Here is a 14,791-nt window from a genome sequence, read left to right as displayed (position 1 = left end):
TTTTTTTTCGTTTTTTTTTTTACAAAACTCAAACTCAAAGTTTCTCTGTTTTCCATTTCCATCCCATTTTCTGTTTAGATTCAAAGACAGGCATGTTCTCCCTGTCAGAACACGAGAAGCTTCTTCACAAGATGGTGCCACAAACTCAGTGACCATTATGCTGAGTCTTCAACTGCCACTTATCAAAGTCCTAAAGTTCCAGTAGTATTTCTCCAACGCCCTCACTGGGAGAAACATCTCAAAGTGTTGGCCTTTTCCACTCTTATTTTTTTTGTCAAAATACAGCGACTTGAATAAAATCATCATTCTCACCAATAATTTCATTTTTCTTTTTCTGTGTTAACTGGCGACGGGGAGTTGACAAGCATTTCCTATCTCTCGTCATCGTCTCTCTCTGGGCTTCAGTGGCTCCTCTGAGGCAGATTGTTGGGACGCAGCCTCGTCTTCATGTCCCAGTGTGGTGTCTTCCCCCTTTCTTCTCTCGTTCTTTCCTTCGATTTGAACACTGAAGCTTGAACGTTCATCACTTGACCTTCATCATCTCTCCTCCTTCCTCACTCTCTCTCCTTTCTCTTTCTCACACGGTCACCTCGTTCTTACTGGCCGTCCTCAGTCCTTGGCCCCCCCCTCCCCCTCCCCCTCCTCCCCCACCGGGGATGAAGTGGAGCTGCTCGATGGTGTTCTGCCTCTTGCTGGCGAAGGCCATCCTGCGGGCGCTGTGACCCCCCCCGGCCGACCCCGGACCGCCGCCTGCTCCTCCTCCTCCGTGGGGGTCAGCCCCCCCCCAGCCCCCCCCACCGTGGCCATACATCCCCCCCCCGGGCGCCCCCCCCGAGCTCCTCTCGTGCTCGTGCCCCGAAAGGGGGTGGGAGTTCATCTTGATCATGTGATGTCGGTCCAGGGAGGGCGTGACGCAGATGTTCTGCTGCGACTGGGCCTTGTGGTGCTGGCTGAGGTGCGGCATGCTGGGGACCATCCCCCCAAAGTTCCCCATCCCCCCCATGCCCCCCATCCCCCCCATCCTCTCCTCCAGGCGGTCGGGGGACACCAGGAGGCGCTCGTGGGACTTGCGCAGCGCAGCCTGAGTGTTGGAGCTCTTGCCGGCGCTGATGGCTTTGTAGTACTGGAGCTGCTGGTTCTGGGTCAGCCTGGAGAGAGTGCTGCCCTCCCCCAGTGCCGCCAGCAGCTGGTCCTGAGACATCACCCTGCGCGGAGGCTTGTCGAAGGTGGTGCTGGGGTAGTGGGACTGGGGCTGGGGCTGGGACTGGGCCGGGAGGGGGTAAGGATTGGGGGTGGACGCGGGCACGTGGATCCGGGGGCGGGAGGTGTGGAGGGGGAGGGTGCCCCTGGCTCCCAGGGTGTAGTCTCCGCCCCAGTGGAGGTGGTGCTGGGAGGAGTGGAAGGAGGGGGGGGCGTTGTTGGGCCGGCGCTTGGAGGAGGAAGAGCAGTAGCCTGTGTACTCATCCAGATCTTTCTCTGGTGTGTCCCGGGTTTGTGTTTTTCAGAGGCAGGTTTGAGGGGGGGAAAAAAGGGAGAGGATGAAACAAAATTGCAAGAAATAACAGTTAGCGAAAAATGTATTACTAGTGAAACACACTGTTCCACATACTACCTAGCCCTAACACTGTTCCACATACTACCTAGCCCTAACACTGTTCCACATACTACCTAGCCATAGGAGTCTTTTTTGGCTTCAAAGCATTTCCCTCAATTCAGCTCCCTGAGAGCCAATTTAAAGGTGACCTTTTCCCCCAGTTGAGTTTACTCGACAACCCTCGTACACTATATACCCCCCTACACACTCACATTATCTCTACAAACCCCTACACATCCACATTATCTCTACAACCCCCCTACACATCCACATTATCTCTAGGTTTCTACACATCCACATTATCTCTAGGTTTCTCTCCATCTACATTATCTCTAGGTTTCTTCAGCTAGCACAGGAGACAAAGGAGCCTTTATCAAAGCCCCTTCTCTTTACATTCACTTCTAAAGGAACATGTCTGGCAGTCGTTGGTCACCGCGGTTCGCCTGTCATCGCACACACACGCACACGTGTGCACACACACACACACACACACACACACACACACACACACACACAGAGACACAAACCCCCCCATCTAGCCTCTATCTATCAAGTGACCCATCCACCCATCCCTTCCCCCCTCCTCCAGTCCCCTTCCCCTTCCTAGTGACTGCCACCCAGACAGAAAGCCCCCGCCCCCCGCACACACTCCCCGTCTCTGGCGCAAGGCCCCACTACCCATCACCCCTCCCCCATCACCCCACCCCCACCCCCACCCCCGGCCCCCGGCCCCCGGCCCTCTCACTCACCAAGCCTCTTCAGGGAGGAGTAGCGGTTAATCTCGGGTTTCATGGCGGCCTCGTAGGAGGGGGGCAGCTGGGCCAGGTTGTGGAAGGAGTGGGAGAAGGAGGGGTGCGGCCCGGCGGAGAAGGGGGGGTGCGGCGCAGGGAAAGAGGGGTGCAGGGCAGAGAAGGGGGGGTGCGGGCCGGAGCTGTTGTTGTGTTTGCTGGAGAGGAGGGTCCCTGTGGAGGCCAGCTGGGCGTTGTTCATACGGGGGACGCGCTCTGGAGAGAAACACACCAGGACGTTGTCAATGACAACGCCGACAGGAACATCTTTCTCTGTATTCCTACATTTAGTCTGTATATATTTCATATTATATTTTGCTTTTGTATATATATATGTATACATGATTTAATGTATTATATAGATAGATAGATAGATAGATAGATAGATAGATATAGATATAGATATAGATAGATATAAATGGCGTATAAATTATGTATTGTATTTATAGTTCTACACAGTGTATGGTTCACAATGTGATTTTTAAATCTGTATTTCTGTAATCGAGTTCAATTGCTGCATTATTGTGGATTGACACTTAATCAAAATAACTATAAGTGGTACATTTATAATAGTCTAACATACAGTACATTTATAATGCCCTAACATGTATAAGGGGCACATTTATAACAGTCTACATTTATAATAGTCTAGTACATTTATAATAGTCTAACATACAGTACATTTATAATGCCCTAACATATATAAGGGGCACATTTATAACAGTCTAGTACATTTATAATAGCCTAACATACAGTACATTTATAATGCCCTAACATGTATAAGGGGCACATTTATAACAGTCTACATTTATAACAGTCTAGTACATTTATAATAGTCTAACATACAGTACATTTATAATGCCCTAACATATATAAGGGGCACATTTATAACAGTCTAGTACATTTATAATAGCCTAACATACAGTACATTTATAATGCCCTAACATATATAAGGGGCACATTTATAACAGAAATAATAAGGGGATGCATTTATAGTAACCTAACATGTATAGGTACATTTCAAAGACCATACATGTCATGTTACAGATAATTCACAGTCACCAAACATGCCAATTCCCTCACAGATTAACCCAAGATTTCTTGCTGCCTTTTGCCATTTTCGAAGTCAATTCTAAAACAGCCCTGCTAACATCCACGTCCCTGAGACGAGCATGAGATGGAGCTGATGGACTCCTACCGTCGTCAAGGTTACCTGCTACTCCAGCACGTGTGTGGAGCAGGGAGACGTGCAGAGCGGCAGCGGCGTCGAATTATCTATGGAGTCTATTTTCTCTCTGCTCAGTGCGCATAAATACTACCACCCTACCATACCATCTAAAGTGTCTAAGATGATGTGTTTCAATGCTTTCATGGTCGCCTTAACCACCTCTTTTCAGTTTGTAAAGCGTCTTTGAGTGTCTAGAAAAGCGCTATATAAGTGTAATGTATTATTATTATTATTATTATTATTATTATTATTATTAACACTCAGTTTTATAGTATGGTCGTGTCACTGAACATTGATACTAGAAGTACATGCATACGATAGCAGTAGTATTGTATGCATATACTTTACACTCATTTACTACTAATAGTACCTGTTTGAAAAACAAGCTGATAAAAGGAAATACAGTTTTCATTTATATAATACAATAATAATAATAATAATAATAATAATAATAATACATTAGACTTATATAGCGCTTTTCTAGACACTCAAAGACGCTTTACAAACTGAAAAGATTAAGTAGTAATAATAAAAAGCAACACAAAATAAATAAAAGAAAGTATAGGGGCCTAATTATGGTAGTGCTGGGGACACATGGGAAGGGGAGGTGGAGAGGGTTAACTGGTGACGGCGAGCTTGAAGAGGTGGGTTTTGAGGGCCTGTTTAAATGTTGAGTAGTAGTTTATAGTATGGTCATGTCACTGAACATTGATACTAGAAGTACATGCATACAATACATCTACTACTAATAGAACCTGTTTGACATTTGACAGCCGATAAAGGGAAATACAGTTCTCATTTATATTATAATATATGCAGTACTCAAGTTGGGGGGATGGTGGATTTTATCATAAATTGATAAAAAGACATAAGGGATGGAAAGGGGGGATGGCAGTTTTAGAAGGGGGATGATTTTGACCGTTTTTATTTCAGGGGGGATGCCATCCCCCCTCAACTCGAGTGCTGTATATATGTAATATTACTATTTTTCTTTTTTTATATACATATACTGTATATTTGTTGGAGGTAAAAGACAAACCCTGAAGACATTCAGACTTGACAAGACTCAAGTTTCAACATAAAACAACAAGTTAAATGTCAGGAGTAATACACTTCAAGTTCCATGCAGAAACAGACAGGAAGGTTATTTATTCTGCATTCACGCTTGTAACTATTCACGTTTGTGGTGTAGCATGTTGAATGACTGCTCTACCAGGCTGTTTCTGGTGTAGCAGGTTGAATGACTGCTCTACCAGGCTGTTTCCTGGTGTAGCAGGTTGAATGACTGCTCTACCACTCTGTTTCCTGGTGTAGCAGGTTGAATGACGGCTCTACCACAATGTTCCCTGGTGTAGCAGGTTGAATGACTGCTCTACCACTCTGTTTCCCGGTGAAGCACCTCTGTCAGATGGTGAGAACATCAAAATGAACATCCCTTGAAGTGATTCTGTAGGACTAGAACTCAAGATGGCTGTCTAACACCATGTCCCTGACCAATGACCATCCACTATAATCAGCAGTGATGGCCAATGAGATCCATTCACAACCATGAATAGAGCAGACGGACACACTGTGGACGCACACGGAGGGCTCTATTTTCTCAACTCAAACGCGGTTGTTAAGGGTTGTTAAGGGTTAGGGTTGTTAACCTTAGTGGCGTGGCACGGCATGAGTTTAGTTGCAGTTAGCGTGTTTAATACCTTTTTCCTGTGTCATTCCACTTTATTGCACATAGCTTTTTTTATGGATTGGAATGTTACAATTTCTTTAGCTGTGTAGTTTTATTGAGTTAATACTGATGTCTGATCTAAATGTCATGTGAATTGCTGCAATGGAAATATGTTGAATTAAAACATTGTTGATGTGTTGAATACTTATTTTCCCCGCTGTACCTGCTAACTCATCCCAATACTAGGCATCGTTAAAGTGGTGGCCACTTAGCTAAGCCCAGCTCATTGACTTCCAGTCCAATAAAACACGACTTTGTCTGCATATTGTAAAATTTAAGCTGGGACAGAAGAAGGGATGGAGTTGGGTCTCTTGCTTCTCATCTCCTTCTCTGGTTCTAGCCAGAGTGGTGTATTAGAGGAGTGGCTTCAATGAAGGGGTCCATTTTGTATTGGCTAAAGCTTATGGAGACTCATATAGATCCTTCATGCAAACCTACGGAGCAAGTTGCCAAGCAACCGCTTACCTGGGTAGCCAGTCTGACAAATATTGCTAGGTTAGATTATACTTTTAAAAATATAATAACTGAATACATACTGCAATTTTAACTGCAAAACTTCTTAGCTATACAAAAGATTTCCGTCTGCCATTTCCCCCATCTTAAGTCTTGGCCCACTTACATATCTTTGTCCCTGTAAATAAAATCAATATCAAATCAATATTGGGTAAATCAGGAAGGGTTTCTGGAACAGTTTTTTTGGAATGTAAAGCCTAATGTAAATGTAACCCTAACCCTAAAGCCTCCAGTAATTTCAGTGGCACCACTCTTCTTCTGATACGTATAGGCCTACCACTAGCCAGAGAGGCAACACGCAACACAATAGGAGAGCTTTTGGACCGTTGGACTAGCCTATTTTTCAAATGAATAGCATCATTTTATGCACCACCGCTGTCAAAGCTCCTGTCATAAACAGCTTCGTTTGTGATAAGACGTAGTTTTGTTGGGTCTTAAATGTCCCCACTTGCGTTGTCTGAAACTGGCACCGTGGCAAATGTTTTGAAAAACACACCTGAAATAACGCCACCCCGCCCACAGAGCACAGCAGCGGATGTGAGACTGGTTAATTGCCAATCGTGGCATTGCCAATGATGTGAAAATACTACGACGGCGACTGTCCTACAAAGACACTTAGATTTAGATTTAGTAATCTAAAAATTATAATATGATATGATGTATAGATATGATAGATATGATATGATAGATATGAACACTTTTTTAAAAATGCCGGTCAAGAGAGGACGCTGGCGTTGCTTGTTTGCCGCTTCTCCGCCCGAAATCTAGGTGTAATTGCAGTATACAGAGTAGATTGTCCTACAAAGACACTTCGACTTAGATTAGTAATCTAAAAATGTATTAGACCCCTATACTTTCTTTTACTTATCTTTTGTTTCTTTTTATTATTACTACTCGATCTTTTCAGTTTGTAAAGCATCTTTGAGTGTCTAGAAAAGCGCTATATAAGTCTAATGTATTATTATTATTATTATTATTATACTGTACTGGGTCATACTGGACTGGGTCATACTGTACTGGGTCATACTGTACTGGTTCATATTGGACTGGGTCATACTGTACTGGGTCATACTGGACTGGGTCATACTGTACTGGGTCATCCGATGTATTATTATTATTTTACAAGCTGAAATAGTCAACCCGCTCGCGTTTGATGAGAATAGAGCCCTTCCACACTGACACATAGAGGAAGCACACCACTGGAGGGGAACACACACACAGAGTGTGAGGTAGCACTGACTCAGTGACCTGGTTAAAACACTTATAGTGAAACACAAACAACAGATGCGTGATGAGGCCACTCACACGCCCCGCTGCCTCTGTTAGGCTTACCCATGGAAGCAGTGTGTTTGGGGCTGGGACCACCAGACCCCTGGACAAAATTGTGGTGCAAATGTCCAACTGCAAAAGAGTAGAGCGAACACTGATGGACAGCTATTTGTGTGTGTGTGTGTGTGTGTGTGTGTGTGTGTGTGTGTGTGTGTGTGTGTGTGTGTGTATGTGTGTGTGTGTGTGTGTGTGTGTGTGTGTGTTGCATGTGACTTGGGGTTCAGTCAACACTGTTACAACCACACCTGTCCATCCACACGGTTCATTTAGGTTTGTGAATCTGAATACAAGCAGCATTATAAAAGGTGTTCCAACGCTATTGACACTAGAACAGCCGTGCCCCCTCTTTACAATGCTCAAGCTGCTATTTACACACAACGACCACTAGTTGGCCGCTTGTAAGTTAGCCTGCTTCCTACACAGAAAAACAGGAAAAATAGCTTTATACTAGCTTATCCTGATGTGATTTTGAAAATGTAAAGATACTGGGTGGTAGGACGCACATATCTAGGAAAAGTCATGAAAGGAGGGTCCTGAAATTTTCGGCTGTTCTAGTGTTAAAACTGTCCTACTGAGCTTCCTGGTCTGAGCCACTCACTGCGGTTGTCTTTGCTCTGGAGCACCGGGGTGTAGAGGTTCTTCGGCGGTCGCCCCATTCCCGTTTCGGAGGTGGTCAGGACGGTACTGTTGTTCCTCTCGCCCGGTTGGACCGGGCTGGACTGGTGACGCAGGATGTCCACCAGGGCTCTAAGAGAGACATAAGGTTGGGGGGAAAACAAGTGTATAGCTTATATGTAACACTGATTGTTTTGATTGTCTTTTCATGAATTTATGACGTAACTGTAATCTCACGTAGGTGTGTCCTCACAGGTGTTACCTATTCAATCGAGCCTACCCGTCTATTTAATGGCTGTCATGCACTATGTTGTTTGTAAGACTTGACAAAGGCTACATCATTCTACTTCATTCAATGGGTAGAAAAACAAGCCATAGATAAATCATACCAACCACTCCATAACACCGTTGTTTATAATTGATCAATCATCTATTTTTTTTTCATGTAATCACTATTGTTACATGCAATGCTTTAAACCCACTCAAATGTCTAAATTGCTCCTTATACAGAAACATTAGCAAATCTCAACTAGTTACATTTGGCTGCAGCTGTTGGTCTCACTTATGACCTATTTAAGCTATCAGATAGCATTGCTTGCATAATTTCTAGTCCCTTTCGATTAAAAATAAAATAAAAAATTCTCCTCTGCCTCAACCCTCTCTGGAGTAGAGGAGTAAGTATTTAAAAGAAAATAACAGTAACAGTCATCTTTGAACTCCTAAACTAGAACAAACTCCACCTCCTCACCTGGGCATGTTGATGTCCCTGTTCCTGGGTCTGCGCGACAGCTTGTGGAAGACCACCTTGATGCCCACGGCCACCACCAGCGTGAAGGAGATCACCCCTCCGATGACGTAGGCCGTGCTGTTGCTCTGCTGCTGCACCGGGTCGAAGTCGGGGTCTGGCCGGTTCCCCGGGGCGGGCGCCCCGGGCGTCTGGGTGTTGGCCCACACCGGGGAGATGTAATTGTTACAGGCCTCCTGGTCCAGGCGGTCTCGCTGGTGCTCGCAGCAGAAGCGGTAGTGGCACGTCCCGCAGCAGTAGATGTAGGTCCCCCGGGAACAGTTGAAGGTGATGTCGAACTGGCCCATGACGTCGTAGTAGCCCCTGCACACGTCCACGTCCACCAGGCGCCGGGGCGGGGGGGCCACCTGGGCCGCGCCCAGCGGGGGCTTCAGGGCGTCCGACGTCAGGTTCCTGGGGAGCATGATCTGAGGCAGGGGCTTCTGGGGCGGGTCGGCCCATCGGGGACGGGACGGGACGCTGTCCACGCTGTCCTCCGTCTCCGCCTCTTTGGGGGGCACCTTGTGGCCCGCCGGGGGGGGCGGCAGGGGGGTGTTCCTGAAGCCGGTGAGGAGGAACATGGTGGTGCCGGTCCCGGGAGAGGTTCGCCCACGGTCCGTGGCGGTTGGCGACACCGCCAACAGGAGGAAGCCGGACAACAGGAAGTACACCAGGGAGGTGGAGAACACCTCCAGTCTATACGTCCGCATTGGCCGCATTTTTTCCCTCAAAGTTTCTCAGTGGATTATAAGAATACAAATGGAACTAAAAAAGGCCTGTGAGGTGTTAAAACGTTAATGTCCTCCCCCAAGAGTAAAACAGGTATTAATATCAAAAGGTTCCGCTCAAGGTTTTCCAATACAATGAACTAATTAGTGCTCCATGCACGACACATACACACTCGGAGGAGTTGAGTACGTTTGTTCAAGCGATATGCATGTTTGGTATTAAAACTGTTGTGTCGTAATGTAAACGTATCTCACGAGCTTTCAATACAAATTCATCCTTGAAAGCAGCTTATGTAAACATTGAGGTTTATATATGTCTAGAGTTCTACTTTTTTGACTGTGTGTGCTATGGCTATACTGGTGACTGAAGGACTAATTGAAGTTGGTCTCGACAAGTAACAACTTAACAATTTGGATTTTCTTCTAAAGGATAAGGGGTTATATTAAACACCAGCCAAAGGGTTGTTCTGTGAAATGGTAAGAGAAACACTAAAACTCTCTTAATAACAGTGGTCTCCACTGTCAAGACCACAAGACCCCGAGGTATGGGTTTCCTTTAAGAGTTTATTTTCTTTATGCTAGGCAGTATTGTCCTGTAAACAATATCAATGTTGAAAAACTGTAAACGTTCAAAACCCTACTAAGACCGCAAAGAGGCCACAAAATCTTCTATCAGGAGTCTTTGTGTGCGTCTTAAACTCATCTAACGTATGGCACATTTATGAATGATATAAATCATCTTTAGAGGGAAAACATCTGTATGTAAACACTTATTGTTCAATGTAAACTTTCGTATTCACTATGCTAAATACTTTGTTTTCACCTATGTATCTATCACTTAGAATTGGCACTTCAGTTACCCTTTGTAAATATTTGCCCTAACCTTTCAGAAAAAACTATGAATACAAACAACTTTTAAGTAAATTTTTTGCTCTTTGTGTCAGTTGTAAACAGTGATGTTGGCAGCTTGAGGGATCTCTACGTTGTCTTGAATTGTAGAGAATTGCTCATCTGATTTTGACACTGCTTCACTATACTAGCATGCTAGTGTCATTTCTGCTGCACTGCACTTTATATTTGTTCACAAGAAAACTCAATAAAAGATATCTGAAAATATTTAGAGGGAAAGCAAGTGGGGGGGGGGGGGGGGGGGGTCGATAGAGGAAGTATTCTTTAGAGAAATGTAGAATTCTGAGTTCCAAATACAGTGATTAGGGGGGTTACACTAAGAGAAGGGTCCTCACAAAAAAAGTTTTACCGAGCAGCTTCTGTGTTTGAGGCAGACTGGACAACACAGCTCACAGATAAGTGACCAGTAAACAATAAATGGTTAAATGAAGATGGATAACGAAAATTTATATCTATTTTTTAAAAAGGCAGCCAGAGATTAGTACAAAATGTGATAGACAAGTTGCGGGTCGGTGAGTAAGGTAAGGGAGAGGCTGGCGGGAGATGGGGGATCAGGAACAGAAAGGGGAGAAAGTGCCCCAGGATCTATATGTGTTTGATCCCCTTACGTGAGTGTCTCTGCTCTGAGTTTAACTCGGCCCAACAGAACAGAACAAACATGGGCTTCGGCCCGGTTCTCGCAGGACAACACGGCTCAGCCCACAGAACAGACATGAAAATGTCTGGATTCATCCGCCGATACAGAATATAAGGATGAAAAGTGCGACACGATATCGTCCGTTTCCAGCCAAACTGAACTGAGCGGGCTGATAATTACAAATATGTAGTAAAAGTGCTCATATTATGTGGCTTTTTACAAGCTACTGCACGTAATCTAAAACCTGGGGGAATGGAATCCTTTCAATACGCAAAATCAACAGTCCCTGAATGCATGTACCGTCTGTACTGTTCTGGTATATACAAAAATCACTACGATAGAAATCGTCGGTGCAAAGACAGCTTCAACATAGTGACACGGTGCTAAATGTTTGGTCATAATACTGTCTATGGCTATGTTATATGGCTTAGGTGTTTCTGTCATAAACTCGATCCCCTTCAACAGACAACATGAATACCCTAGCGGGGTTGTTGCTGCATGGTTTGAGACAAAGAAAAGAAGAAGAAGAGGAAGGGGTGAATATGATTTGGGTTAAAGGATAAGGGGTTCCTTTCCAGCTTGTTCAACGTGGCGTGATCACATGAATGAACAGACTGGGGGATGGAGAAGATGGAGGGAGATGGAGAGAAGCCAAGTAGCAACCGAATAGCAGCAGGTCAATATATCAGGTTATCTGTGACTTGTGTTGCCCATCAGTCAGGCTTGTTCTATTGATCGATCTGGAGCCTAGCTTTAAAAAAAAAGGAGGTGGTGAGTCATCACTGCTTAGCTAATGCACTTACAAACACAGGCCCATCAATTAGAGATTTGTTTCTAAAGCACTTGAACCAATAATGCACTTATCATCCAAATGTGAAAGACTTTAGAAGCAGCAATTAGGTTTCCAATAAATTAAGACAATGAATTACGGACTTTGACCACCTCTTTGCAGGTATTTGCTCTCTGCAAATGAGGTGGAGATGTTGAGGGTTGAATGCTGTTTTAAAGAGATATGGTTCTAAGTGTGTTTTGGTGTATCGGGCAGACACGTTACAAATGGCAGTTTACTTGAGATGGGATGTGAACACACTGGAGGTGTGAATGAAATGTAACTTCACGTGGAAGTTGAAAGTTGTTGTTTTGTGTTTTGCTTTTCACAGTCTATTTGGCGCTGGTTTTGGTCTCACTTGAAAAAAAATTGGGAAGAAAAAAATAAAACAGTCAGTCAATTAAGGTCCAAAGTCCCCCTTGAAAAAATAGGAAAAAGAAAAAAGATGTGCAAAGGGTAATTATCAAACAGCCTCGGAGAGGAGAGTAGGAGAGGCCCCCTGGTCGGTCCGCTTGGACAGGACAGTTCTGGTGTGATCCAGGTTGAAGGTTCTCTCTACTGCCCTTGTATACCAGAGTTAAAGTCACACTGCAAAAGAAGAGAAGAAGTTGATCAATGGATGTTCAATGGACTGGTTCATCTACACTTTCATCCACATTTCTGTTGTTATTGCTGGAGAATTGTGAAGCAAAAGAGTAGAAAACCAACAAGGACACTATAACATCAACATTGAAAAACGATTAGTTATAGCAATATCAACCAATTAGTTCAAGCAATATCAACCCCATGCAAGTTTCAGTTTATGCTGGTGTAACCGAGTTAAAATGGTAAACCCACTCCTCCACCTGGGCCATCTAATTGCTGTTGGCATTTTGTTGATGAAGCTGGTTAGAATCAGGTATTTAGGTGACGGCCATGTGTGTTGGCAACACAGAGGACAGTGGTCCTAGAGTTTGTGTGAGGTTCTACAGTTTGGAGTTTGGAGTGTGCGGAATCAGTACAGAGGACACTGGTTCTAGAGTTTGGAGTGTGAGGTTCTAGAGTTTGGAGTGTGAGGTTCTAGAGTTTGGAGTGTGAGAAATCAACCCTGTTACTGTAGCCTGATGCCTGCTACTAAGGTGAATGAATGGTCCTAGCAGACTTAAATGACATGTATATAAATTGCCTACAGTATATGTACTGCATTGTAATAATAACAGTATATGCACTGCATTGTAATAATAACAGTATATGTACTGCATTGTAATAATAACAGTATATGTACTGCATTGTAATAATAACAGTATATGTACTGCATTGTAATAATAACAGTATATGCACTGCATTGTAATAATAACAGTATATGTACTGCATTGTAATAATAACAGTATATGTACTGCATTGTAATAATAACAGTATATGTACTGCATTGTAATAATAACAGTATATGTACTGCATTGTAATAATAACAGTATATGCACTGCATTGTAATAATAACGAATGAATGAATGAATGAATCGTTTAATGACAGTATATGTACTGCATTGTAATAATAACAAAAAGGGGAATATTTACATTTTACATTTTTGGCATTTAGGCAGATGCCTTATTCCAAAGCGACTTACAATCAATACATTTGAATACTAAGCAAGTGAATCATCAATCCAACAGTCGTAGCAGGAAGAGTAATCCAGCTCAGGCCCGGGGCCATTGATAGAAAGAAAAATCTTCTCCTATCACCTTCTTCTAAACCTAGTTGTTGTTGTTTTTTTACACTGGAGAAACAGAGAAACAGTACAAGGGGGGCAATAGAAGTTTTTAGGGACACAATAGAGGGGAAAGCGGGTGTCTTTAGGAGACGCAGTGCTGAGGGGCACAAGATGTCTCAGGAGGAGCAGTTAAGGTGTAACCTGAAGAGATGGGTCTTCAGTCGAAACACAGATCAAAACGTGGTACGGTGTTAGGCGGTCTAGCCACTACATCAGCCTCCGCTGCTGCACCGACATTATGCCCCACCACCTCACGTTTGTCAGACCTACTGGGAGTAGATGAAGGAGGGAACGAACCAGCTGTCGCACCAACACACGGACCAGCTGCTTCTCCAACAAACACCTTCCTGTCCACCAGCATCGTCCATGACACATTCTCTACAGGGTTCCCCGCACTGGTCTTAAAAAGCTGTAAAGTCTAAAAACCAACAATCCTTATTATATCCTTATCAAATTTATAAGGCCTAAAAAGGTCCCAAATTTCAGTTATTCTGTCTAAAAATGATCTTAAAAATGAGATCCTGCAAGGAAATCAGTCCGACCACATCTATTTACGTGGAAATTAATCAAGTTGGAAACAAATAAATGCCAATTTGCTTCCTTTTTTGTCTGTATGGCAGTGAAATCCCTAATTTCATCACCTCAAGGATGACAAAAAGCAATCAGATGGTGTCGCGAATACGTCAAAAATTCCATTCAAAGAGGTCTAAAAAAGGTCTAAAAAGGTCTTAAATTGGACTTGTTGAAACTTGTAGGAACCCTGAGGTGAGGGTATCTCACCTACTCCTGTTTCCTATGTGTGACAATACAAACAGAGGAGGAGGGAGAGGTATCATACAGAGGAGAGGAGGAGGGAGAGGAGGAGGGAGAGGAGACATACAGAGGAGAGGAGGAAGGAGAGGAGGAGGGAGAGGAGGGGGAGAGGGGGCATACAGAGGAGAGGAGGAAGGAGAGGAGGAGGGAGAGGAGGGGGAGAGGGGGCATACAGAGGAGAGGAGGAGGGAGAGGAGGAGGGAGAGGAGGAGGGAGAGGAGACATACAGAGGAGAGGAGGAGGGAGAGGAGGGGGGAGAGGAGACATACAGAGGAGAGGAGGAAGTAGAGGAGGAGGGAGAGGAGGGGGGAGAGGAGACATACAGAGGAGAGGAGGAAGGAGAGGAGGAGGGAGAGGAGGAGGGAGAGGAGACATACAGAGGAGAGGAGGAGGGAGAGGAGGGGGGAGAGGAGACATACAGAGGAGAGGAGGAAGTAGAGGAGGAGGGAGAGGAGGGGGGAGAGGAGGAGGGAGAGGAGGGGGGAGAGGAGGAGGGAGAGGAGGGGGGAGAGGAGGAGGGAGAGGAGGGGGGAGAGGAGGAGGGAGA

The 14,791-nt window shown here is 44.6% G+C and overlaps 1 protein-coding gene across 1 annotated transcript; it reads right to left on the bottom strand.

Annotated features, from left to right (window-relative positions):
- Positions 1 to 577: 577 nt before the first annotated feature.
- Positions 578 to 9,290, bottom strand: LOC308158308 (protein shisa-7-like; the record flags this gene model as incomplete). The annotated part of the gene is made up of 5 exons (XM_080531900.1): positions 578 to 1,476; positions 2,344 to 2,598; positions 7,185 to 7,253; positions 7,780 to 7,928; positions 8,545 to 9,290. 5 exons carry the CDS (start codon positions 9,288 to 9,290, stop codon positions 578 to 580), a joined length of 2,118 nt encoding a protein of 705 aa, XP_080388026.1.
- Positions 9,291 to 14,791: the final 5,501 nt, after the last annotated feature.

Source organism: Nansenia antarctica, assembly GCF_963989245.1.
Source record: "Nansenia antarctica genome assembly, chromosome: 5".
Taxonomy (NCBI): Eukaryota; Metazoa; Chordata; class Actinopteri; order Argentiniformes; family Microstomatidae; genus Nansenia; species Nansenia antarctica.
Note: the sequence above shows the minus strand (reverse complement) of the source record. Positions and strands in the feature narration are given on the sequence as shown.